Source organism: Oryx dammah, unplaced genomic scaffold, assembly GCF_014754425.2.
Source record: "Oryx dammah isolate SB20612 unplaced genomic scaffold, SCBI_Odam_1.1 HiC_scaffold_25, whole genome shotgun sequence".
NCBI classification, from domain to species: Eukaryota; Metazoa; Chordata; class Mammalia; order Artiodactyla; family Bovidae; genus Oryx; species Oryx dammah.
The window spans coordinates 84,316,103-84,340,039 of NW_024070209.1; the positions used below are offsets into that span (position 1 = coordinate 84,316,103).

At 48.0% G+C, this 23,937-nt stretch overlaps 1 protein-coding gene across 1 annotated transcript in view; it reads right to left on the reverse strand.

The window, feature by feature from the left end:
• Nucleotides 1-819: 819 nt before the first annotated feature.
• Nucleotides 820-23,937, reverse strand: part of TRIB2 (tribbles pseudokinase 2) — a 29,469-nt gene continuing 6,351 nt past the window's right edge. The window contains exons 3-4 of the mRNA XM_040224774.1: nucleotides 23,592-23,884; nucleotides 820-3,286 (exon numbers count right to left, since the gene is read on the reverse strand). Of these exons, the coding sequence (XP_040080708.1) occupies nucleotides 2,818-3,286; nucleotides 23,592-23,884 (762 nt within the window). The 3' untranslated portion in view covers nucleotides 820-2,817. The remainder of the gene's footprint in view (nucleotides 3,287-23,591; nucleotides 23,885-23,937) is intronic.

Here is a 23,937-nt window from a genome sequence, read left to right on the forward strand (position 1 = left end):
GCCGTAGTCAGGTGGGGCGCCCAACCTGAGGGCTGCCGTGAACCTGTTTACCCACCATGCGATGCTGCCTACTGTCTGTCTGTTTCCATGTCTGTTTTCCCAACCTGCACGGAAATGACAGAGGCACTGACTAAACGCTTCAGGATTGAATTGACCCTCTCTGGGCTGGAGGTACGTGTCTTAAATCAGATCTACAGTGCATAGGATTGCTGCGAGCCCACCTATCTCTGAGAACCCTAACCCTAACCCTAACCCTCTGATAACATGGATCTTTGACCTGGAGAAAGGCTGCTGGCAGGACATTCACTTCTGGGAGCCAGGTGGGTCTCCTCCTTGATGATTTCCAATCAGGTTTGCAGGGGAAACTGTTTTTTTTGGGGGGGAATCATGTGGAATCCTGCACTATTTGAGACTGAGGTAAGCCTCACTCCTCCAGTTACTTTTACAGTTGCCCTAAGAACCTCTGGGCTTTAAAATCTTAGAAAGCATAGCCAGCTTGGGATTCACTGGACTTGGGGTTCACTCCTCACTCACCTAAAGGTGGTTTCCCATCGGGTTATATATAAACTGTCTGGGTTGATTTCCTCACCTGTAATAGGGACATAACTCATGCCTCCGGAAGTGTGAATACAGTGAGATATTCCACCTAAATCAGCCAGCACATGCCCACGCCATGTATATTGCTTTGTATACACAGTGATAGTGTTTGTTGACCTAAGAGAATGGGTGAGTTCCTGGCTGGTGGGAGGTTAGAGTTTGAGGCTGGTGGGCCTCAAATTCCGGACAGCAGAAAAATCATCATTTGCCAGACCCCGCGAGTTTAGTTAAATACGCACAATTTTATTGATTGAAGAGATTAGGACAAAAACATTAAACCGAATACAGGACAAAGCACCAGAGGCCACAGATTCCCACCATGCATGTCACCAATCTTTCCTCCAACAGGGTACTTAAAAAATAAGGGAGAGGGAAGAAAAACAGGTCCTTCTTGACTCAGCCCCATCTTCAGAATGTAAAAAACCCTCTCTCCTTTTTTATCTCCTATTATCAAAATAGAATCCAGAGCAAATCCATGGCCTCCTTGTCTCCTGACGATGAATGGTTAAGCCGCCCTCCTGGGAAGGAGGCCAGGCTCCTGCTAAGTAGGAATAGAGCATCCAAGGTCTGCACATACATGCCACATACTATAATGAAGCACAGATTCAAGTAACATTTACATACTAGAGTCCACGTGTCACCTACCCAAAAACATGACCATTTCACAAAACATATACAGGCAGTAAAATCCGAACAACTGAGGTACTGGAAACACAAATATTGATGCCAAAAGAGTTCTGTATCATACAGCAATATAGAAGAGCCATAACAGAAAAAAAGAAAAGAAAAACATTTGCCACTCGAAATCAATAAAGCTATCTAGAAAAGCCAAATAAAAGGTTATTTCAGGGACAGAAATACTCAAACAAAGAAAAAAATATATATATAAATGTTAACTACAGCATGTAACATGTTACCCAAGTTAACCCGTAATTGAAGTACTGGCTTAATACATCACAATGTGACATTTTCCTTAATAAATAGAAGAGTTCTTGAAAAATACAAAGGTGCATATGGGGATAGAGAGCTGTATTTTTTGTTTTTTATTTTTATTTTTTTTAATATCATCCTAGCTTTCAGCTTATTTTCCTTCCTGCTTGTCTCAACTGAGGGTTTTTGTCCAAACCAGAGGGCCTCCCAAGCTACAAGGATCATATTCCATAAAGAAAATGCAATAGCTGCCCTGTATTTCATACATGTGGGACAACCTGCTTCATTTCATGAGTTGCCAATAAAGCAAAGACAAAATGTTTAGTTGAGATCAGAGTGTTACAAGAGCTTCAGACTCCAACAGCATCTGGAATCTCACTCCATCACTAACATCTCAGCAAACAGGCATGCCTGTGATGCAGCCCTCGTCATTCACCAGAAAAAAAAATAATAATAAAATTAAAGAGTTGAATTTTTCTTTTCCTTTCATTTTTCTTTCTTTAAACTATGATAGCAATGATGCATCTGAAAGTTTGGCTTCTAAGAGCTTCCTGCCACAAACCAATTGACAGAAAACAGAATACTGGGTTAAAGGACAGGTTTGTCCCCCCCCCCCACTTCAGGGAGCAAAGCTCTAAACGTGTCATTTCCTGACCAAGATATTCAATAGTTTATTTAGAAGAAATGAGTTGAAGAGTGCAATTAGGAGACACAAACTGGACTTTTATTTTCTTTTAGTTTTAGCACCCAGGTTTCACATCAGTCTGTGTGCACCGAATTTTTTTTAATGAACCCCGTGACTTATCAGATAGGTGGCTGGCTTGTTTAAAAAGAAAATAAAAAACAAAAAAACCCTTGGCCAATGGTACCTTCCCTGAATCATGACAAGAAGTTAAATGCTAACAGTGCGATGCCAAGATGTGTGTTTGAGGCAGAGTTTTGATTCTATCAAGATTTGCAACTATTTGGAACAAAATGGAAAAGGGGATAGGCGGAAGCAGCCCAGCTGACAAGCGTGGTCTCCTGGGGGGGTTCCGTCGGGCGAGAGAAGCTCCAGGGGGCTCCTGCCCACCCGACAGGACCCTGGAGCCCACCTCCATCCCGCATCTCTGGCCCCCATGCTACATGTTCAGTCAGCTCCTTGACGGTTTTCCTTCTTTGAACCAAGAAGCCTGAGTGTCCGTGTCCCTCTTGCTACCAAGCCAGGCGATACGTGTTCCCTGGAAGAACTCCTCTCCGCTGCCCTCTCTCTTGCTTCTGGTACCTGCTAAGTCCCCTTGGGGCATGAGCTCAGTTAAAGAAAGGGTCCAAGGTCTCCTCCATGTTGACATCCGGCACCAGCTGATCAGACACTTCCTTAGCACCATATCCTGAATTCGAGACGCTAAAATCTGTAGAAAACCAAGGATGGTCCAGAATCTCCTGGGAGGTCAGCCGCTCCGAGGGCTCCCGCCGCAGGATGCTCCGGATGAGGCACTTGGCCTTGGGCGACAGAGTCTCTGGAATGTTGAACTGGCCACGCCGGATCTTGCTGAAGAGGGAACTGGGCTCAATGTCATGGAAAGGGTACCGCCCAACCAGCATGGTGTAGAGCATCACTCCTAGGCTCCACACGTCAGCTGCTTTGCCCGAATAGCTGCCATTGGTGTTCAAGATCTCCGGGCTGACATACGCTGGGCAGCCGTGCTTGTCGGAGAGCGAGTCGTCATCTCCCCGCAGGATGTAGGCGTCTTCCAGGCTTTCCAGCTTGACCCGAGTCCTGCAAGAAAAGGAGCAAAACATGAGCTTGTAAGGATGCTCTGAGCCCCTGGAATCCCACCATTATGTCGCAGCTTCCGTTTGAACGTTTCCAAAGCCTCGTATTCATTCACTGGACCAGCCAAACACTGTTTACTGGGCACCTTTTAAGTGACGAGACCCTGTTCCAGAGCTGGGGAGCCAGGAGGCAAAGAATTTGCCTGAAACTTTTGATCCACTGGGGGACTGAAACCTTCAGCAGGTAGACAAATCACAAATAGATTATTACCGCCTCAACTTAGGAAGGAACAAGAGCTTAAAAGTCACACAGGGGTAATGATGGGGAGTCACAAGATTTGAACTCAGATCCAACCAGCTGGGACACTCACACTGTCTCTGTCCATAGCTTCCAGCAAACTTGTGGCTAACATGATACGACACAGGAGCCAGGATCTTTCATTCAACAGTTTTGCTTCCTTTCAACACTCCTTTACTTAGACGTAGAGGATTTTCCTAACCCATTTTACAGAGAAGAACACGGAAGCTCAGAGAATTTAAGTAACTTACCCAAAGCCATCTGGTTGGGAAACAGAAAAGTTGACCTCATGTCTTCCTAAGTCAACCTGGTGCTCTCTCCACACCAAAATGCCTCTCTTAGGAAACAGGGAGAGCCAGAAAATGTTCCCTAGAAATGCATTCCATCACTTTGTCCTTCCAAAGCCAACATTCTCATCTTCGTTCCAAGCCCACCCTCTTCCCAAAATTTCCTGTCGAAGCTGTGTTCTGTCCCGCCCATCACACTCCTAGGGTCTGGTCCTGGACCTAGTATGCGTGCTACTTGGGTTACCTAGATTCTCCACTTGGGCCACACATATGTGATTCTGCCTCACATGGGTACATGAGTGTGTGTGTGTGTGTGTGAATCTTCTCCCCATCGGTTAAGGAGCACTGAGCTCACTGATGAATGCAGGACCCTCCTGGGTATGATGGGGAAGAAGAGAGGTATAGAAATCCCTCATTGAACTCAGTCTCCAGAGCCTAGCACTCAGGGTTACACAGAAGGGCTTGATATCACCATTAAGTACCAAATAAATATATGCTCAGTACCCCCAAGCTCCTAGCTTTGCATTCCTTCCTTATCCCAGAGACCTCTGAAGAATCCCTATGCCCCTGCCTCATTGCTCTCTGAGTGCAAAGTTAGGTGTTATTACCTTTCAGTGCCTAAAACCAACACCCTCCTCCATTCTCCTGGCCAGAATGCCACCACTGCAAAGTTCCCATAGTTCTCAGGCCCCATCAACTCAGTTAATCCCATTCCATCACACAGATGATGCCATGCATGGAACTTGAGGCAGGGAGGAGGGGCTGGAGTTAGGGGTTGGGACCACACAGATGGTACCAATGAGCACTTAGGAGGTCAGTGGCATTCCTATCCGTTGTTTCTTTCATCTCTAAAGTGCCCACCAAAGCATCGCCCCTGTTGCCCTAAGGTGTCATGAGGCACAAATGAGAGAATAGGAAAATTGGAGAGGCCACAATAAGGCTTCAGTCCTAAATCAGAGTTTATGATCAGATCCATCCACTACTGTTTCTCTTTCTTTCTCCAACTGTAGGTCTTAGCTTTGCAGGACTGTTACCGCAGCTCCTCAGAGAGCCATAGAAGGCAGGTGAGGCTCAAATTAATCCAAGGAGAACTTTTGGGAGCTGCGTAGAGCATAAGGTCAGCTAAAACCCTGCACGGATTCTCAAATGCCATATTTGAAGTCCAGGAGTTTCCAAGCCCAAAGGGTGACAGACTTCTTCCTTGTTCTCATTTCCATCAACAAGGAAACATAGCTGCGATCACTGAAAAGGTACTAGACCAGGAGCTAGGGGAGCAGAGTCCAGGCCAGACTACATCTCTTACCTGCTGTGTGGCTGTGAGTGAGTCACTAAACTCTGTTCTCAACCTTAAAGCAGAGTGTTGAACAGGACAGTCTTTTTAAATTATTATTTTGATTTTTAAAATTGTGGTATAATGTATGTAATAAAGAAAACTGAGCACCAAAGAATTGATGCTTTTGAACTGTGGTGTTAGAGAAGACTCTTGAGAGTCCCTTGGACTGCAAGTAGATCCAACCAGTCCATCCTGGAGGAAATCAATCCTGAATATTCACTGGAAGGACTGATGTTGAAGCTGAAACTCCAATACTTTGGCCACCTGATTTGAGGAACTGACTCACTAGAAAAGACTCTGATGCTGGGAAAGACTGAAGGCGGAGGAGAAGGGGATGACAGAGGATGAGATGGTGGGATGGCATCACTGACTCAACAGACATGAGTCTGAGCAAGCTCTGAGAGTTGGTGACGGGACAGGGAGGCCTGGTGTGCTGCAGTCCATGGGGTTGCAAAGAGCCGGACACGACTAAGTGACTGAACTGAACTGACTGAATATATATGATACCATTTACTATTTTCACCATTTTAAGTTTACAGTTCAGTAGCATTAAGTATTGATATATGCACACAGCTGTGTATCCATCTGGACAAGACAGTCTTGAAGTCTCTGCCAATTTTAACATTCTGGGCTTCTATGTAGTACGTTGCAACACATCTTCTTTATCTGCTCGCCCATATTCTATTTATAATCTGTAGTGTATGTGCCCTTCTCTTCCCCCTTTAGTCAATCTGTAAAAATAGGAAGGGTCTGGATGTGCTGATCCGGAATTGAGTGGATTAAAAGCAAATCTCTTCTTCCTTTTGCTTCTTCTAATCTAAGGTGGCAGGTGGTGCTGACTCACACCAGTCCCACTAGATGGTTGAAGACTGGAGGTAAGCTGGTAAAACCCATGGGGTGGAGAGGACGGGGCACAAACCACAGGCCCAGGTGGGTTCTCACCACAGGTTCCCCTGCCCCATCCTCACCAGCAGCTGCTCCTGCCCAGCTTCGGGACCCACCAGGCTCTCCACCTTCAAGTTCACAGCCTGGGCAGCAGAGTAGCTGTGGGGATAATCATCCCAGTGGAAATAATAATAATAAGCCCTCGCATCTGTATGACAAGGGGTGATGGTCCAGTGGAATGAGACTTGGAATCACATTTGGGTTTGGAGCTGGGTTTCTCTGCCAAAACCCTCCAATGCCATCTCAGCTCATTCAAGTGGGTGCCCACCTTCACCAAAGCTTCGGCCGAGCGGCGCCTCTCCCTTCCAGCCCCTGCACCATTCTTCACATATACCAACCAACGACAGTCCTTCCTGGGGCCTCTGCACACACCCCTCAAGGGGCCTCCAGCCCCTTGTCCAGAATGGTCTCTGCAAAACTCAGTTTTTGCAGGTCTTTGCTTGGTGGTGAAGTCTCTCAGTCGTGTCAAACTCTTTGCAACCCCATGGACTGTAGCCCACCAGGCTCTCCATCCATGGGATTTTCCAGGCAAGAGTACTGGAGTGGGTTGCCATTTCCTTCAAATGTACTCTATTAAAGAGACCTTGCCTGACCCTCCTGTTCTAAAGGAGCACTCCCACACCACAATGCCATATCCCCTTTGTTACCACCTCAAACTGTTGGAACTGTAGGTATTTACATGTCTACAGTTCTGTGTGTATACTCTATGTGTTATGATTCCAGTGGTCATTTCAGGGTCATCACCTCATCCCCCACCTCCAGGGGCCCTTGGGCAGGTGGCTGGTCACTCTGAGTATAAAAAACACCACCTGTGCTTCCTGAGGTAACTCCAGCCCCTAGACTTTTTTTTTTTTTTTTTTTTTTTGTACCTGGCACCCAACAGACACTCAGTCCCTCAATCCAAGAATGAAAGGGACTGTCAAGCTGTAGACCCCAGGAGTATCTGTGTGCTACCTTTAAAGGAACAATGACCCCTGCTCTGGGTAAAGAAGGAAAATTTTCCTAGGAGTAAGTGGAGGAAAAGTCAAGACTATATGGAGGGCCAGCTTTATAAATTATTGGTACAATATCTCAGGTGCCTTTGGAGTAAGGCTGGGAGGGAGCTGTGGCTTCTTTCCGAAGACAGACTTAACTACCTCAAGCAGCTCATGCTAAGCCAACCCTAAAGCCATTTTTCATTCTCATTCCTTCCCGAGTCACAACCCTAGATTCTGACTTTCTCCTTCACCCAATCATCCCCACACCCCCTCCTACGAGCAACAGTGACCCCACTTTCATCCTCATCCCTCTTCTAGAACACTCCTCCACATCACAGACAAGACCCATGCCTAAGGTCTCCATCTTGTCAATTAACCCCTTTCCCGGAGTTCACGTCTCTCCTCCCCCGACTCAAAAAGAGGGCTTGGAAGCCATGCAAACACCTCATGAATCTGAGTGCTATTAACATAGAAATAAAAAACACCCACGTGCTGCTGCCTTTCCGTTGCCCCTAAGTTGATCCACGGGCCGCTTCATCCCCCTGCCTTCAGAGGCTGAGCCTCCGGTGGGAGGGTCTGGAGCTGTGGCTACATCGGGTTCAGTGTGGCCTGTGGTGACACAGCCACAAGGAAGCCAGGCCAGTTCAGGGTCTTAAAGCCAGAGACCTGGGTTCGAATTCCGGCTTAGGCAAAAATACTAAGTACAAAATACCAAACACCGTCTATGCATTGAAGCGTGAGTGGGTATCTACATATATTTTCTCTTCAAAATATAGAAAGTCAATTTCCAGGGCATGAATTATTCTTCCTTTGCGTGGACACTGAACCTAATGCTCAGAGAGGGTAGGTCAGCTCCTCTGGCGGGAAGGCTAGCTAAAGGCCGAGTGCTCGTCTCTTGCCGGACTGGGAGCTCAGGTCAGCCGCCATCACCTGAGCACCTGGCGGAGGAAACCAACCGAGGTTGGCTGAGTCAGCGAGAGGCCTTCAAGGCGGGCAGCACGCATGCGCCCCAGGGTCAGGCAGCCGGCTTCTTCTGCGCAAGCGTGCAGGAATCCTCCCGGGGTAGGAAGAAGCCGAGGAAAGGATGGGGAGGAAATGCAGCAGTCCAGGCATTCTTCTGACCTTGCCTGCCTCTGGGAACATCCTGAACTTGTTTACATCACTCCCAGGCAAGGGTCGAGGCAAGACGTCTGGATTACATCTGTAAACAAGGACCTTCCGGGGTGCCCCCAGGTCGCGGGCCCGAGCTGGGCTATAATTCCAACTCTGGTCCCCACCGATGATGCACGACACAACTACAGGGCCCTTCAGAAGGTCTCTGGGGCTCAGCTTCCCCAACCCTGGGCACAGGGGGCGGGCCTCACCCTCTCCTCTCAGGAATGTTGCGGGAAGGCTTGGCAGAGCGCCGGCACCTGTCAGAGTGGGAGGAAGTGAATGAAAACCATCATTCAGCTTCTGAGGTCCCTTGATCAATCTGGGCTTTAGGAATTTCCAGGCAGAGAAATCAATTTTCATGAAACTCAGCAGGAACATCGGTGACGGTCCGAGTTATTCAAATGAAACTACGCACTGTAGATTCAGACAAGTCACACCCATAGTCTCAGTTTTTGTGAAGGTTGTAAATGAAACACTGCAAGTACAGTATCTATCAAAGAACCTAGCACAGTAAATCTGCAAAAAAATGGTGGAAACTCTAACTGACCTTCTTATAAGCTCTCCCCCGCCTCCTTCAGCCCCAAAGCCTAGAGGGAAGATAGATGAATAAGCCACTGGCAGAATGAAATGGATGTGAATTCTGTGCCCCATTCCTTCCTGGGCCTTTGCACTTTTTTTTTTCCCTCTTGCCTAGAATGTTCTTCCCACAAATATGTGCCTAGCTCACTCCTGCTCACATTATTCAGTACCAAGTTGATCAGAATGGGCTTTGTGGAGGTGGCTAAGACTAGAGATGGCACATGGAGAATATGGAGAATGGTAGAGATCTGTGTGACCAAAGGGCTGCCAATGAGAGTGGTTATCTCCTGCAGCTTCTTGGAGGAGGGAGCCCTGAGTCACGGGCCCCAGGGAGGGTTGATCTGGCCAACAAGCTGCCATCTCTGTGTGCATTCGGCATCCTGTCCATGGCGTAGGCGGGAAAAGCCTGCTTTGCTTGCAACCTCTGAATGAACAAGGCTTACAGGGGGGCAGCCTGTGTTGAAGGAGCAGGCCCAGCCCAGCACCAGGGCTACGTCCTCAGAGGCTGAGCCAGGTGAGGAAGCCAAAACCAGCAGGGTGCATGAGGTCCCACGCCCCACCCCCACGGAGCAGCCACACCAGCCTTGAAAGCTCTGACCCTGACCCGATGTCCTACCCACGCTTCCCGGAGGCTTGAGTGGCTCTCTCTGGGTCACTAAATCGACCTCAGCTTCAGTTTCTCTTCTACAAAATGAGAACCAGTGGTGTGTGTGCGTGCCTGCGTGCGTGTGCGTGCGTGATGTGCGTGTGTGTGTGCGTGTGCGTGTGTGTGTGCGCTCAGTCATGTCTCACTCTCTTGTGACCCCATGGACTGCAGCCTGCCAGGCTCCTCTGTCCATGGAAGTGTTTGCCCCTTCCTCTTCCAGGGGATCTTCCCAACCCAGGGATCAAACCTGTGTTTCCTGAAGTGGCAGGTGAGTTCCTTACCACTGTGCCACCTGAGAAGCCCGAGAACCAATCGTACATGGCCCACAAAGGGCTCTTCCAGCTTCAAGTTTCCTGATTTTATAACTTTCCTTTAACTCTTAAGCTATAGGGACTGCAACCTTTCTTATCTAACATCCTGACACTAATGTAGTATTTATATACTAGTAACAACAATAGCAACCACGAATTGAACAGCTACAAAACACTGAGATTATTTTCGATCTGCATGTCTATTTTTCATAACAAAACTGAAAGGCAAATATTATGATAGGTGCCAACTTCCTAAGGATTAAGGAAACTGAGGCACAGAGAATGAAATGTTTTAGGTCACACACGGAGTAACTGAAACAACTGAGCTCTGATCCACATCATGAGGATTCTAATGACAGTGCCCCTCCAAAAGACACCCTGGTGCCAATATCACAGATTTACTCAGTGTAAAGAAGGTTAAGCACAGTAGAATTGATGCTTTCACACTGTGGCATTGGAGAAGACTCTTGAGAGTCCCTTGGACAGCGAGGAGGTCCAACCAGTCTGTCCTAAAGGAAATCAATCCTGAATATTCACTGGCAGGACTGATGCTAAAGCTGAAGCTCCAATACTTTGGCCACCTGATGGGAAGAACTGACTCATTGGAAAAGACCCTGATGCTCAGAAAGACTGAAGGCGGGAGTAGAAGGGGACGACACAGGACGAGATGGCTGGATGGCATCATTGACTCGATGGACATGAGTTTGAGCAAGCTCCAGGAGATGGTAAAGGACAGGGAAACAGCATGCTGCAGTCCGTGGGGTCACAGAGAGTCAGACTGAACAACAAAAGACAAAATAATTTTTAAAGGAAGACCCTGGGTTTATGGAGACAGATATGGCCCCAGGTTTATTTAGCACTGGGTCACGTACAAAACCATTACAATTCACAATCTAAGTCCTATAGCTCATGAAGTGGATGGTGGTGGTGGGACCTGCCCATTTACTAGATGAAAAGCTGAGGTACAGAAAGCAGATGTGACTTGTCCAAGACCACCTGGCTAGTGAGTGGCTGAGCTGGGATTTAAACCCAGGTTTTCAACTTCCATGTGCTTCACCCAAAATATGAAAAAAAGGCGTACACAAGCCAATCAGGCTTGGCTTTTAAACCCTGAACCCCACCCTGGGCTCCCAACAGGAAGAGATCAGGACAGGGTGGGCCAGGGTGGGGTCAGGCTGGGAGTTCAGCCAGACCAAGTGGGCTTGGCCTGGATGGGAAGTCCGGGGGCCTGAGGTCAGTGGAATCCAGAAGTCACCAAAGGCCATTCTGTGGGGTGGGTCCAAACAGGAGAAGGATCAAGGGCGAAAGGTTAGCTGCAGCCAGGCCTGACCTTGCTCTGGCCGCTGCTGCAAAGCTACCCTTGGCTGCCAATCCAGGTGTCAGGCCAGGGTCCCAGCTGGAATTACTGCTGGGAGGCCGGAGGAAGGCTCCACCCACGCACCCACCCCAGCAGCATGAGCTGCATTGTGCTAGCCTGGCAGGCACCACGGGGACTCCACAGGCCACTAAACTGCCCAATAAATCATCACTGCTCAGAGCCTCTGCTTCCTGTGTGTATGGATCTTTCCAGCAGTCACCTCTGAGCGCCACTGATGCCCCAGGTCCCGCTGACTCAGGGAAGAGAGCCAGCACTTTAGGTCGAGCTGCTCACAAATTAGCCAGAGAACAGCAGGCAAACAGTAAGGGAGCCACTCAGGGTGGGGTAAGAGAAGTCAAACGGCAAGGGGACCCAGGGGAGGTCTGGTAAGTTCCAGAAGGCAGTATATCCTCCGATTGCCTGACAACACCATCCCACACTCTGCACTTGTTATACAGAGAAATTTGCAGTTGGAAAGATAAAGCCACCTGCTGAGAAACAGCACAGTTGGGAGGGGGAACCCAAGCCGACTCTAGCAGACAGGTGTTTCCACGACACCGGCTACCCAGCCAGGATGCAAAAGCCCTTGAAACCTACATGCAGGTGCACGTCCGTGCCCGACTCGTCAGGGCCATGGTGGGGACAGGGAAGCCATTCCACCTCCAAGACTTTCCTGCAACCCCACCCCCGCCCCGCAGGAGGACCCCACACCCAGGCAGCCTGCCTTCCATTGTCATAAGAACAGCCAGGAACTCCAAGGGAGGTGGTGCAGCTGGGACTCCTCGTCGAAACTCTATCCACCTCTCACTGCTCTGTGCCGAGACTTGGATCCCCGAGGTTCCCTCGAACCCAAGTCAATCAACTGTACCTCTCAGGAAAGCTTCCCAGGCGGCCATCTCACTCCATGCTGGACCACACTGCCCCGTTTGCTCACCTAGCCCAGATCCTTCCAGGGAGAGCCAGGCACCTCTAGGTGCTGCTCCTGCCTTTTTTGCCCAGGATGATTCAGGGCCCAGAACATTCCTCTCCATACCTCATTGGTGGGGTGGGGCAAGGTTCAGGCCAGTCCCTCCAACCCCTCCATCCCCACCCCCAGCAGTGCTGTTAACCTGGCCCAGCTGGTTCACACACTGGGCCACCCGGGTCGGGGGTTTGACTTGTGGCTTCCCCACGTGGTCTAGGCAGAAACTGAACAAATTCAGGGAGTCAGAAGTCTGAGTTCTGCTCTTGGTTGTGTCACTTACACCTTATAGAACTTTGGGGAAGGGCCTTCCCTTCCTGATTTCTTTATCTGTAAAGGTAAGAGGGCTGGATTTCAATCCGCTTAGCCCTCCCTCTCAATCCCATGGCCTGGGTCATGATTCAGCTTCAGCATCCTGAAGTCTGTCTTTCACACGCATGTCCAGAATCACAACCTGACTGGTCCCTGCCCTGTCTAGACAAAACTTTAAATGGCTCCTGCTGAGTTTCAGATCAAGTTCAAGGTCCCAGCCTGTCTGTGTGTGCTCATATCCAACTCTCTTTCAACCCATGAACTGTAGCCCACCAGGCTCCTCTGTCCATGGAATTCTCCAGCAAAAGTGGGTTGCCTTTTCCTTCTCCAGGGGATCTTCCTGACCCAGTGATCAAACCCAAGTCTCCTGCATTGGCAGGAGATTCTCTACCACTGTGGCACCTGGGAAGTCCTCAAGGTCCCAGACGTGAGGCCAAGCCCTAGACCTCTCTTCACCTTCATCTCCAGCCCCACCTCACAATACCCTCCTGAGCAGTCCCTCCTTACCCACTGCTGACACTTTCTGGACCCTTCCCCTTCCCTCCTGCATCTCTCAGAACTACCCTGTGAGGAGCTCAGCTCCTCCCTGACGCAGTCCTTCTCTACAGCCCACTCCATTGTTGGAATATCCTCTTCCTGCTCCCAGATAGCTCTCTAATGCACACCCTTCCTCTCAGATGTGGTGTTAAAAATAACCACTGTACTGTCTTCCACTAGGTGAGGACTCTCTGCTATTAAATCTTGCATCCCCAATACTGAGCACCGCAAGTAGTGCCATGACAGGTGCTTAATACACGTTTGCAAGACAGTGTGAGCCCCATGTGTCCAACGCCCTCAGCTCCAACATGTTGTCTCGCACTCAAGGCATCTAGGCATGACTTTGCTTAACAACTGCAATATCTAGAATCCAGAGAAATTTCAGAGAGACTGGATTCGTCCATGGTTTAGAGAAATTCCCAAGAGCACTGGCTAAGGGATGCTTGAAATGTGTTTCCATCCACTCTCTTCTACCATCAGTATATTTAGGGGGGTTTTCTTATAATATTTATGACTCCAGGATATATGGGGCTAGTCATATCCCCACTGGGTCAACTGTCATGCATTCACTAAGTATGTATAATGCTAAGTCCTGGGCTAGGCATGAGGGATGAAAAGATAAATGGACCCAGGCTTAGAGTCCTGCAGAGGAACCTAAACCCACTCCATAAAGTGGAAGAGCAGGATGTACAAGGACTGCCTGTGAGGTTTGCTTAACTGGTGGCTGAGTCTACCTCTGCCAAGACTGCTCCGAGAAAACCGAAGACTGAGCTTCACTTAGACTCCAGTCAGCCAAGTCCTTGTGGGTTCACTTGTTGCCTAACTGTATAAGAAAATTCCTTCTATGGGTCCAGTACAAGGGTGGCACTTTACCTGGCATTCAGCTTCTGTAGCTAATGTGGCATTTGAGAACTTAAGCTTGGGAGCCAGGTCTCTCTCTCTGGGTACCACCCCCAGATTTACACTGATTGGCTGTATAACCCCAGGGTGCAATTTCCTCATCTGTATAATGGTGATAAACATAGCAGGACCTCAAATCAAATAGCTTGATTTAAATCAAATAACTTGATTTAAATACAGTAATTCTACCCTTCTAGGTCATCACAGAGGACCAGAATGGGCTTCCTGTGATATACAGCAGCTTTCTGCTAATTATCTATTTTACAAGGATAGTGTATATTATGTCAATGTTACTCTCTCAATTTGTTCTACCCTCTCCTTCCCCTAGAGGGAGGGAGGCTCTGCAGCGAGGGGGTATATATATATATACATATATATACACATAACATTATGATTCATTTGAGTTGATGTATGGCAGACACCACCATGGCATTGTAAAGCAGTTATCTTCCAATAAAAAAAGAGTAAATAAATAAATAATTATAGTAATTAATTTGGATAAAATTCGTTCATTTATGTGTTTTGATTAGAACAGGGCCTGGTACATGGTGGATCCTAGATATTATTTCACTAAAATGTAAGTCCCGTGAGAGCAGGGCTTCTGTTTCATCCAGTATTTCAGTATCTCCAGCACCTAGACTAGTGCCAGGCACGTATAATACTTTGTACTCCATAAATATTTGTTGAACAAATAAACAAATCTCCAGATTGTTGGAATATGAGGCTCAAAGCTACAGAGGATTATGGAGAGCAGTAATGACAGGTATCCTAAGTCCCTGAAGTATATCTGTGGTGGATACTCTACATTCATTATCCCCAACCCATGTCAGCGAAGGCAGGCCAAGGGCAAAAGGCCAAATGGAGGAATCAAAAAAATCTCACCACTGTGCTCTCTGCTCCACTTGCCTGTGGTTCCCAGTCTAGCCCGTCAGCTAATTTATTAAGCCCCAATACCCTAGTCAGAAACCCTGCTGAAAAATATCTACTATTTAGTCTATCTCTAAGCACAGAACCTTGAGGAAGCCCTCCCCTCTAATCAAGACCTGAAGCCCTTCATAAATAAAAAGACACCCACCACGACATAAATAATGGTGTCTTAAGTAAATGTCACTTTTGCATAAATCATTAAATCAGAATGGGAATGATGGTTTATCTGTTACTTGACGTGGACCTTTGAAAACAGTTCTCTTTAAAAGGTGTCTACGATGATGAAAGAATAAGTGTTAGTTGCTCAGTCGTGTCCGACTCTTTGTGACCATAGGCTGCAGCCATGGTCCAGTCCGTGGTAGCTCGCCAGGCTCCTCTGTCCATGGGATTCTCCAGGCAAGAATAGTGGAGTGGGTCCATTCCCTTCTCCAGGGGAGCTTCCAACCCAGGGATGGAACCCAGGTCTCCCACAATGCAGGCATATTCTTTACTGTCTGAGCTACCAGGGAAGCCCGTCTACAATGATACAACATTATAATTCAACTGTATTTCAGTAAAAAATAAAGTTTTTAAAAAAGGTGTCTACAAGGGAGATTCATAAGTCTCAGTCTTTCTGGGTTCCCACCTGGGCAATGACTGAGATGATCATTAAATGAATACACTCCCTGCCTCTCTCGCTCTGACATGAGAATCCAATCTGAGCTTGCTCCTGGTCCATAAAAGGAATTCTCATTCACTCAATGCCCACCAGGCTCCAGGAACAGTGCACAAGAGACAGCCTCCGACCTCAGTGAGCTCCTAGGCTAGGAGGAGATGAGGACAGTCTGGAGATGCTCACGGATAGTAAGAGGAGAGCAGGAAATACGCTGTAACAGATCCAAGTGTGAGTGCTCCTGACACGACCTGAGAAGAATGAAGTGGGAGGAGCTTTCCCAAAGGATGGACAGTGTCTGATTACATCCAAGGGGTCAACACGAACAAGAGAATTCCAGGAGCTCCATCGCCTTTAAAGCAGAATGGCAATTTTCCTAAAATTCAACAAACCTACAACTAATGGATGCGTGGGAGTACAAGCTCAGTCGTGTCCGACTCTTTTGCAACCCCATGGACTGTATCCCTCCAGGCTCCTCTGTGAAATTCTCCAGGCAAGAATACTGGAGTGGGCTGCCATTTCCTCCTCCAGGGGATCTTCCCAACCCAGGGATCAAAGCTGAGTCTCCTGCATGCATGCAGGTTCTTTACCACATGAGTCATCAGGGAAGCCCACAACTTAATATATATTGCTATTAATGAAAGAAAGCAGAGTCTGGTCTCCAGGACTCCAATGCCTTGCCCTCTGTACTTTATTAGATATGGGAGCATCTCTGGAGGCAAGAAGAACCTTAAAGATCTAAAGGGAGAACTAATATACATACTAACACCTGCCTGGAGAAGGGAGCACTGGCCTCGTCTGGTGTGGCAGGGAAGAGGCCTTCCCCCTGCAGGGAGGTGCAAGTCCCCCGGTGGCCCTGAAGAGGGCTTTTGTTCCAGGGAAACACCGCCCCCCACCCCCCGGGTTCTTACACAGGGTCCTAGTTCCCCTCCGGCAGAAGCAGGCGCTGATCAGCTTCCACAAAGCAGAGGAAATGAGACCTGTGACGTCAAGAGATAAAGATCTTCAAACCGAAGAAGAAACATGTTCAGAAGCCGTCTCGTTCACATAGGGGTATTTCTGGGCAAAAGATGTCAACACCGAATTGTGGTTGGCAGCAGGGAGCTGGGGCTGGGGAGGGAGGGTGGCAAGGAGCCCTGTTCCAAGGGACAGGCAAGATTCGGCTGGCAAATGGGGACTGTTGCAGGCACCATGTTCCCCCACCCCTACATGCTTCAGGGGGCCCCCTGCAGCTGCAGCTTGCAGCAGCTTAAAGTGCTCTTCAAGTTCTAGGTCAGCTATCCAGCTGACCAGGCTGGCCAGCTGTCACCCAGAGGCCCAGACATGAATCAAGTCCAGGAGAGGTTAAGAGCAGCTGATATCCGACTGTGCGCCAAGCAACAGGTTCACTTTCGTTAATTCATTTAATTTCATGAGCAAAGTCTTCCCGTTATGATGAGCCAGTGGTGCAGAAGACGTCAGGTAACTTGTCAACGTTAAACTGATGAAGAAGTGCAAGAGAAACAGACTGGAATCCAGAGAGGGATGAACTCCAGTGGAGCACTCAGCCTTGACCCTTAGAGGCTGGGATTGAAATCCGGGGCCTCAAGGAGAAGACCTGACCAGGAGACCCCTTTAATCCCAGAGCAGGATGAGAGGGGCTGGAGAACACGGGTGCAGCCTCTGGGGCTTCAGGCACTGCTCTTTCTCAGATTAGAGGCCTCAATCCTACTCAGATTTTACTACATCACATTTACTACATTTTACTACACACAGACCATCTCAGATTTTACTGCAGGAACTGGGGATGCAAAGGGTGTGTCCAGGGCGAGTTCAGTTAGGGTAGGTCTTTAACTTCCTCAAAACACAAACAGTGTGGCTGAGGCTCAGCCCTAAAGAAACATCCCGGCCCAGAGGAGAGGCAGCAAAACAGGGGTGGGAGCACAGTGGCTGGTCCAGGCCTGGAGGGGTGGAATCAGCCCTTCTCTCCCACCCTGCCAGTGCCCTCGTCCACCTTCCCTTTCCGACTGCTTGTGAACCGCCTAGCCCTTCTGAGCAGCAGGTTCCACACCATATGTACTTGACCTGTCAGTTGCCCTCCTAATACGCATCCAGTGATTATAATTAAACAAAGGAGAGGGGAGGATGTGGCTAAAATCTAACCTTTCTATCCCAAGGGCTCAACCTTCAAGGACATGGTTGCTACATTTTCCATTCTCTGGGAACTGCTCTCCCATAAAGTGAGTGAAAGTCACTCAGTCATGTCCAACTCTTTGCGACCCCATGGACTAGATAGTCCATGGAATTCTCCAGGTCAGAATACTGGAGTGGGTAGCCATTCCCTTCTCCAGGGGATTTCCCAACCCAGGGGATTGCAGGCAGAGCCCCAAAGAGTTGCAGACAGATTCTTTACCAGCTGAGCCACCAAGGAAACCCAAGAACACTGGAGTGGGTAGCCTATCCCTTCTCTATCAGATCTTCCCGAGCCAGGAATCAAACTGGGGTCTCCTGCATTGCAGGCTGATTCTTTATCAACTGAGCTACCAGGGAAGCGCTCCCATAAGGGTATCATTTTATCAATGACTCTAAGTAGTTGGTGTGCTCAATCGTGTCTGACTCTTTGTGACCCCATGGACTGTAGCCCTCCAGGCTCCTCTGTCCATGGACTCTTTCAGGCAAGAATACTGGAGCAGGCTGTCATTTCCTTCCCCAGGGGATCTTCCCAACCCGGGGACTAAACCCACATCTCTTACATCTCCTGCATTAGTAGGCAGGTTCTTTACCACTAGCGCCACCTGGGAAGCCCCATGGATGACTCTCGGACCAGCTACTGACTGTGAGCACCTGCCCTGCCTGTGAGTCACAGGATCATCTAACTCTCATAACCACCCTCTAGGGATGCAACTATTATTTCTGCTTTGAAGAAAGTGCAGCACAGAAGTATGAAATGACTTAATCAGGTAGTTAACAAGTGGTAGAGTCAGAATTTGAATCTAGTTCAAATAGATAGAATAAATAGGACTTCCTTGATGGTACAGTGTATAAAAATCTGCCTGCCAATGCAGAGGACAAGGGATCGATCCCTGGTCTGGGAATATTCCACTTGCCGAGAAGCAACCAAGCTCAGCACCACAAATACCGAACCTGCATGCTACAGTTACTGTAGCCATGAGCCTAGAGGCCATGCTCTGCAACAAGAGAAGCCACTGCAATGAGAAGCCTGTGCATTGCAAAAATAAACAAAAGAGCAGCCCAGCAGCAACAAAGACCCAGCGCAGCCAATAAGTAAATAAAGTGACAGTAAACAAATAAAACAGGAGCAGAAGAATCTGAGGTGCTGCGGATTCAACACAGAGGCAGAAGGCACCCTAGCATCAAGTCTTCACAGAATATCAGGTGTCATCCATGTATAATGTGTGCAAAATCACTTGTAGGAAGCTGGACTTAACGGTGATGACAGTTCTATTAAGCATGTTTCCATGGATGGCCAGGGGCTTGAGAGTTACAGACGGTTTAGAATGGAAAATCTGTGCATAAGAAGTCAACCCAGAGTCATGTCTCTCTCTGAACCACCTGTTGGTCACTCTTTGCAACCCCATGGACTGCGGCATGCGCCTTCCCTGTCCTTCACTATCTCCTGGAGTTTGCTCAAACTCGTGTTCATTGAGTCAGTGATGCCATTCAACCTCTCATCCTGTCATCCCCTTCTCCTCCTTTCCTCAATCTTTCCCAGCATCAGGGTCTTTTCCAATGAGTCGGCTCTTTGCATCAGCCAATTTCACTATGTAATGCTTTCCCCTTTGATCACTTTCAAGATTATCAAAGAACAAAAAGCACATCCTTGAGAGAGAAAGAGAGAGGGAGACTGATGCTGATGAGTGCAAAAGAGATATCTGGTGGCTTGAAGCTTAATAAAGCAGTGCTTCCTAAGATCTCTTCTATGCAACCCCCACCCCGGGCATCACAGAACCAATGCCTTAATAATCAGAAAACAGACCCAGATTCCACTGTTTTAACTTTTCAAAGCCTTTCACATCCAACTCGTTGTTTCTCATACCTCCACATTGTTATGAGAGGAGAAAGTTTTCGTCCTATTGAAATGCCTATTCATTAGGTCCAATTGATTTGGACCAGAAGTAAAGGCTGCAAGCAGCAAGGCCCAGAAGAGATCCCAGAGCCCCTGGCTCCTGTGCCTCTCGGAAATACAGCAGTGGTCTCCATATAGCCACCATGCAGGCCAACGAAGAGACTGCCATGAAACTCAGTGGCCCCTGGGAACTAGACTATCCTGAGTGACAAAACCAGCATTACAGTCCAAAATGGAGAGGTTAAAGCCCAAACAAGATGAAAGAAGGCTGCTAAGCATTATTCATCTTTTATCAAAAGTTGATGGTTGGGTGATAATGAGAAAGGTTCTATCGCCACTGATGAAAATGTGTAAGAAAGATGTCCTTGAAAAGGAAAGCAACCTTCTCAAAGCAAATCCACTGGGGCTTCCCTGGGGATCAGGGCAGAGAAAGAGCTCTGGAAGGAAATGACAGGATTTCTAGGCTGCCTCCATCATCAGACTGACTGTGGGACCTTGAGCAAGGTCACCTATTGCTGTGCGGCCCATTGCCTCACTTATGGCCTGGGGCAAGGGGTCTCCTTTTTCTATGGCCCCTTGCAGGGCAGGGCTGCTCGGACTCAGGTTCTCAGATACGGTGGCAACAGACGATGGCCAGCTTCTTAGATGCCTTACACTGTCTTTTTCAGAAGGAAAATGCTCTTCAAAGTTAAAAAGGATTGAGCTTTTTCTAAAATTAATTTTGGTTGGTGTAGATTTGCTTTACAGTGTTGTGTTAGTTTCTGCTGTGCAGCACAGGGAGGCAGGTATACACATACACATATCCCCTCTTTGGATTTCCTTTCCATTCAGAGTTCCATGTGCTATACAATGGATCACATCAGTTATCTATTTTATACATAATATCAACAGTGTATATACATATCAATCCCAATGGCTCAATTCATCCCCCCACCCCCACCTCAGGACTGAACGTTGACATCACCTTTGAGCGTGACACCACCGTCTTCTGTGGTGTCCTAGCTTCACATTCATACCAGATACTTCTTTCTAGTTCTTTCTAGAAAGGGTCACACTCTTCTGCATAAGCCAAACGTAACTCCAGACCAAGCATCATAGTTTCCTACGTGTGACCGTTTCTTCCTCGGACCCTGGGACATCAAGGACTCTGGCTTTGCCATCACACACGAATTATCTTACACATATCCCCAATAAAGGACAAGCAGTCCTGGGGGAGAAGTTTGCACCATCAAACGGGAGGTCGGTGAAAGTGAAAGTCGCTGAGTCGTGTCCAACTCTTTGCAACCCCATGGACTATACAGTCCATGGAATTCTCCAGGCCAGAATACTGGAGTGGGTAGCCTTTCCCTTCTCCAGGGGATCTTCCCAACAGATTCAGCCCATATTTGCTTCCAGAACAGCTGTGGACTCTTGGACAAGCACCCTCACTCACCTCTGGGGCTCTGCTCGCTGATGGCAAAACAAACAGGTTGAAGCACAGTATCTCTAACGCAGACTTCTGCTCCCATAGCCTGTGACCCGGGAACATCCAGTCTACTCGGACCCACTTGGCGCATCTATATCTACCACGGCTGTGCTAGGACCTGACGGGCTACCACCCTACATCCTAGTCAATATGCCTGCAATTCCTCTCTACAGAGACAAAGCATCAAAGATGATGCTTAAAATTGAGGATCCCCATGAGAGAGGGCATTGATTGTCCTGAATCCCTGTGGTGGCCAAATGAATTTCTTGAGAGTTGACTTAACAGAGAATGGGTCTTCTGCTCTTTTGTGTCTGTAACTTTGAGACTTCTCCAGCTACACTTCAGACCCCTCATCTACCCAATGACATGCTAATACTCACCTCTCCAACCTGCAGAGAGAATTAAGTGTTGAAAGATAACCTTATTCCATGTGTACGTGTTCAGTCGCTCAGTGGTGTCCAACTCTTTGTGACCCCACGGATTGTAGCCCGCCAGATTCCTTTGTCCATGGGATTTCTCAGGCATGAATACTGGAGTGGGTTGTCATTTCCTCCTCCAGGGGATCTTCCCAACCCAGGGATCAAACCTGTGTCTCCCTTGTCTCCTGCCCTGCAGATGGATTCTTTACCACTGAGCCACCACGGAAGGTTCTTAAATAGGTCACTAAATAATACCTCGTATTTTTTTAGTTAGTTATTAGAACTCCAAGGAAGATAGAACACTGAAGGCCAAAAAGGATATCTCTGTCAGTATCTTGTTGGAGTCAGGTGTATATCTTTCAGTGAGGTGTATATGAGAATATTCAAAGTGGCACATACTTGAGTGTTTGAACTCAGGAAGACCTTAGAGCCAGGGCAAGAGAGTCAGGACAAGAAAAGGATGAGGAACTTGAGGCCAAGGGGAAGGGACCAATCTAAGGTCACAGAGAGGAGTAAATGCAAAAATAGGATGAGGACCTGGGTCTCCAGGATCCAAGGGCAGATGGAGATAAGCAGAAAGAGAAAGATAACCATCACTCCCACACTCTATTTCTTCAAATAGTGCCCCCACCTTTTTTAGCTTGTTAATGAAGGTAAAAGCCATCCACTGTCAAAGACCAGGATATTAATCACCAGAGGCCCATGGTACTCCCTTATGGGTAAAAATATGGAACAATAACCAACTTCCGTGGGTCTGGGAAATCCAGTGGCCCTCTGCACTTTGTCTACTCTGCTGGATTATAAATGCTCATGAAATTATTCCATTTGGACTAAGTAACCACAGGCCCTTTGACCTGTGCTAATCCCCAAATGCTTCCCAGACGTTTACTGCCAGATTAGCTCGGACCACAGGGATAGAAAAACCAGAGCGCACGCCACTAGATCTCTCTCATTTGGATGCCATCAGGCTTCCATAAGCAATCACCTAAAAACATCACAGGCCACTGGGATAGATGGGTTAATCTAACTGGAAGGTGGGAAGGTTTGACAGCAAATCTGTAGCAGACGCATAAAAGGTACTTGCAGAATGTTTGCTGAGCAACTGAATGAATGATGCCCCCTAGCTTTGTAGTCAGAAGATCCTGAATAGGACTGTGACAATGGAACCTTCACTTCACTAAACACTTTGCTAATAGGAGACAGGAAAGCCCAAGGCAGTCACAAGAATTCCATGACATCACGTATGTAGAGCCCCTGCAGTAATTCTTGGAATAGTCAGCAATGAATATGCATCAGTTGCTTCCACTCCTCTAAAAAAGCACATTATTAAAAAGAAAAAAAAAAAAAGGAACTTGAAAGAGTTTTTACAATCAAAGTCAGCTGGAGCAGAAAGCAGGGTCCCGGTGGGGGTCTGCTAAACATGATGTAATGAGTTAATGGAAGGACCATGAATGAAGCCCAGATGCCCAGCCTCCTGTCCAGCTGTCTCTTAAAACAACCAAGACTTTCATATAGCCAGGCACGTGCCCAGGAAGGTTCCTCACCTGGAACGCCGGTCCTTCCCACATCACCTACAACACATACAGCTTGGCTCCAAATTCACCTCTCCTTTAAAAACTTTCCTGACTCTTCAAGTCCTCTTTAGAACTGACACCCCAGCCCCCAGTTCCCATCTGACCCAGCACATACCTGCATGTGGGCCAGTAACACTTCCTGTATTAGGTCACTGACTAGCTAATTCATCTTGATATTCATAGTCCTGAGTGATTCAAACTTAGGAAGAGACTTAGGGAGTATCTCTTGAATGAATGAATGATAAACAACTGATGCCAGGCATGGACACTACCGAAGGCAGAATTTTCAAAAGTTTGCCTTATTCACGCTGAAAGTGCTACAGAGGCTGGCAGCCACCTTCAGAGTTCATGACACCAAAACAAAATTAATTACAGGATCACAGAATATCCTGGCCCTTGTGAACCTCTGATAACCATCTCTTAGAGGAGCAGCAAACCGCTTCTCAGGGGCACTTAAAACATTGCAGTATTTCTCCCTTTGTCCTTCCATAGTCCCTCCTCCTCACCTGGACGACAAGGCAGCCCAAGAATGTCCATTCCAACCTCTCTGGCAAGCTGCTCTGAGCAGCCTGGCATAACAAATGGGCCTGGACAGGAAGGAGACTCACCTTTCTTCGTCCTTAAAGATGAATTTCCGCAGCTTGAGGTCCCGGAGCACCAGCCCCCCGTCGTGGCAGTGGGCCACGGCCGAGGCGATCTGGTAGAAGAGCCTGGCCGCCTCCTCCTCCCTCAGTTTCTTGCAGGTTCGGACGAAGGAATGCATGTCCCCATAGCTCCGCTCAAAGAACACATAGGCTTTGGTCTCCCCCAGGATAATTTCGGTGATTTGGTTGATGTTGCTGTGGGCAGACAGGCAAAAGCAGGGGGCCAGGGACTCCTGGTAGCAGCTGATATCAAACACCTAGGGCAGGATGAACAATATCAAGAGTCAGAGATACCTCCTATACAACCAGA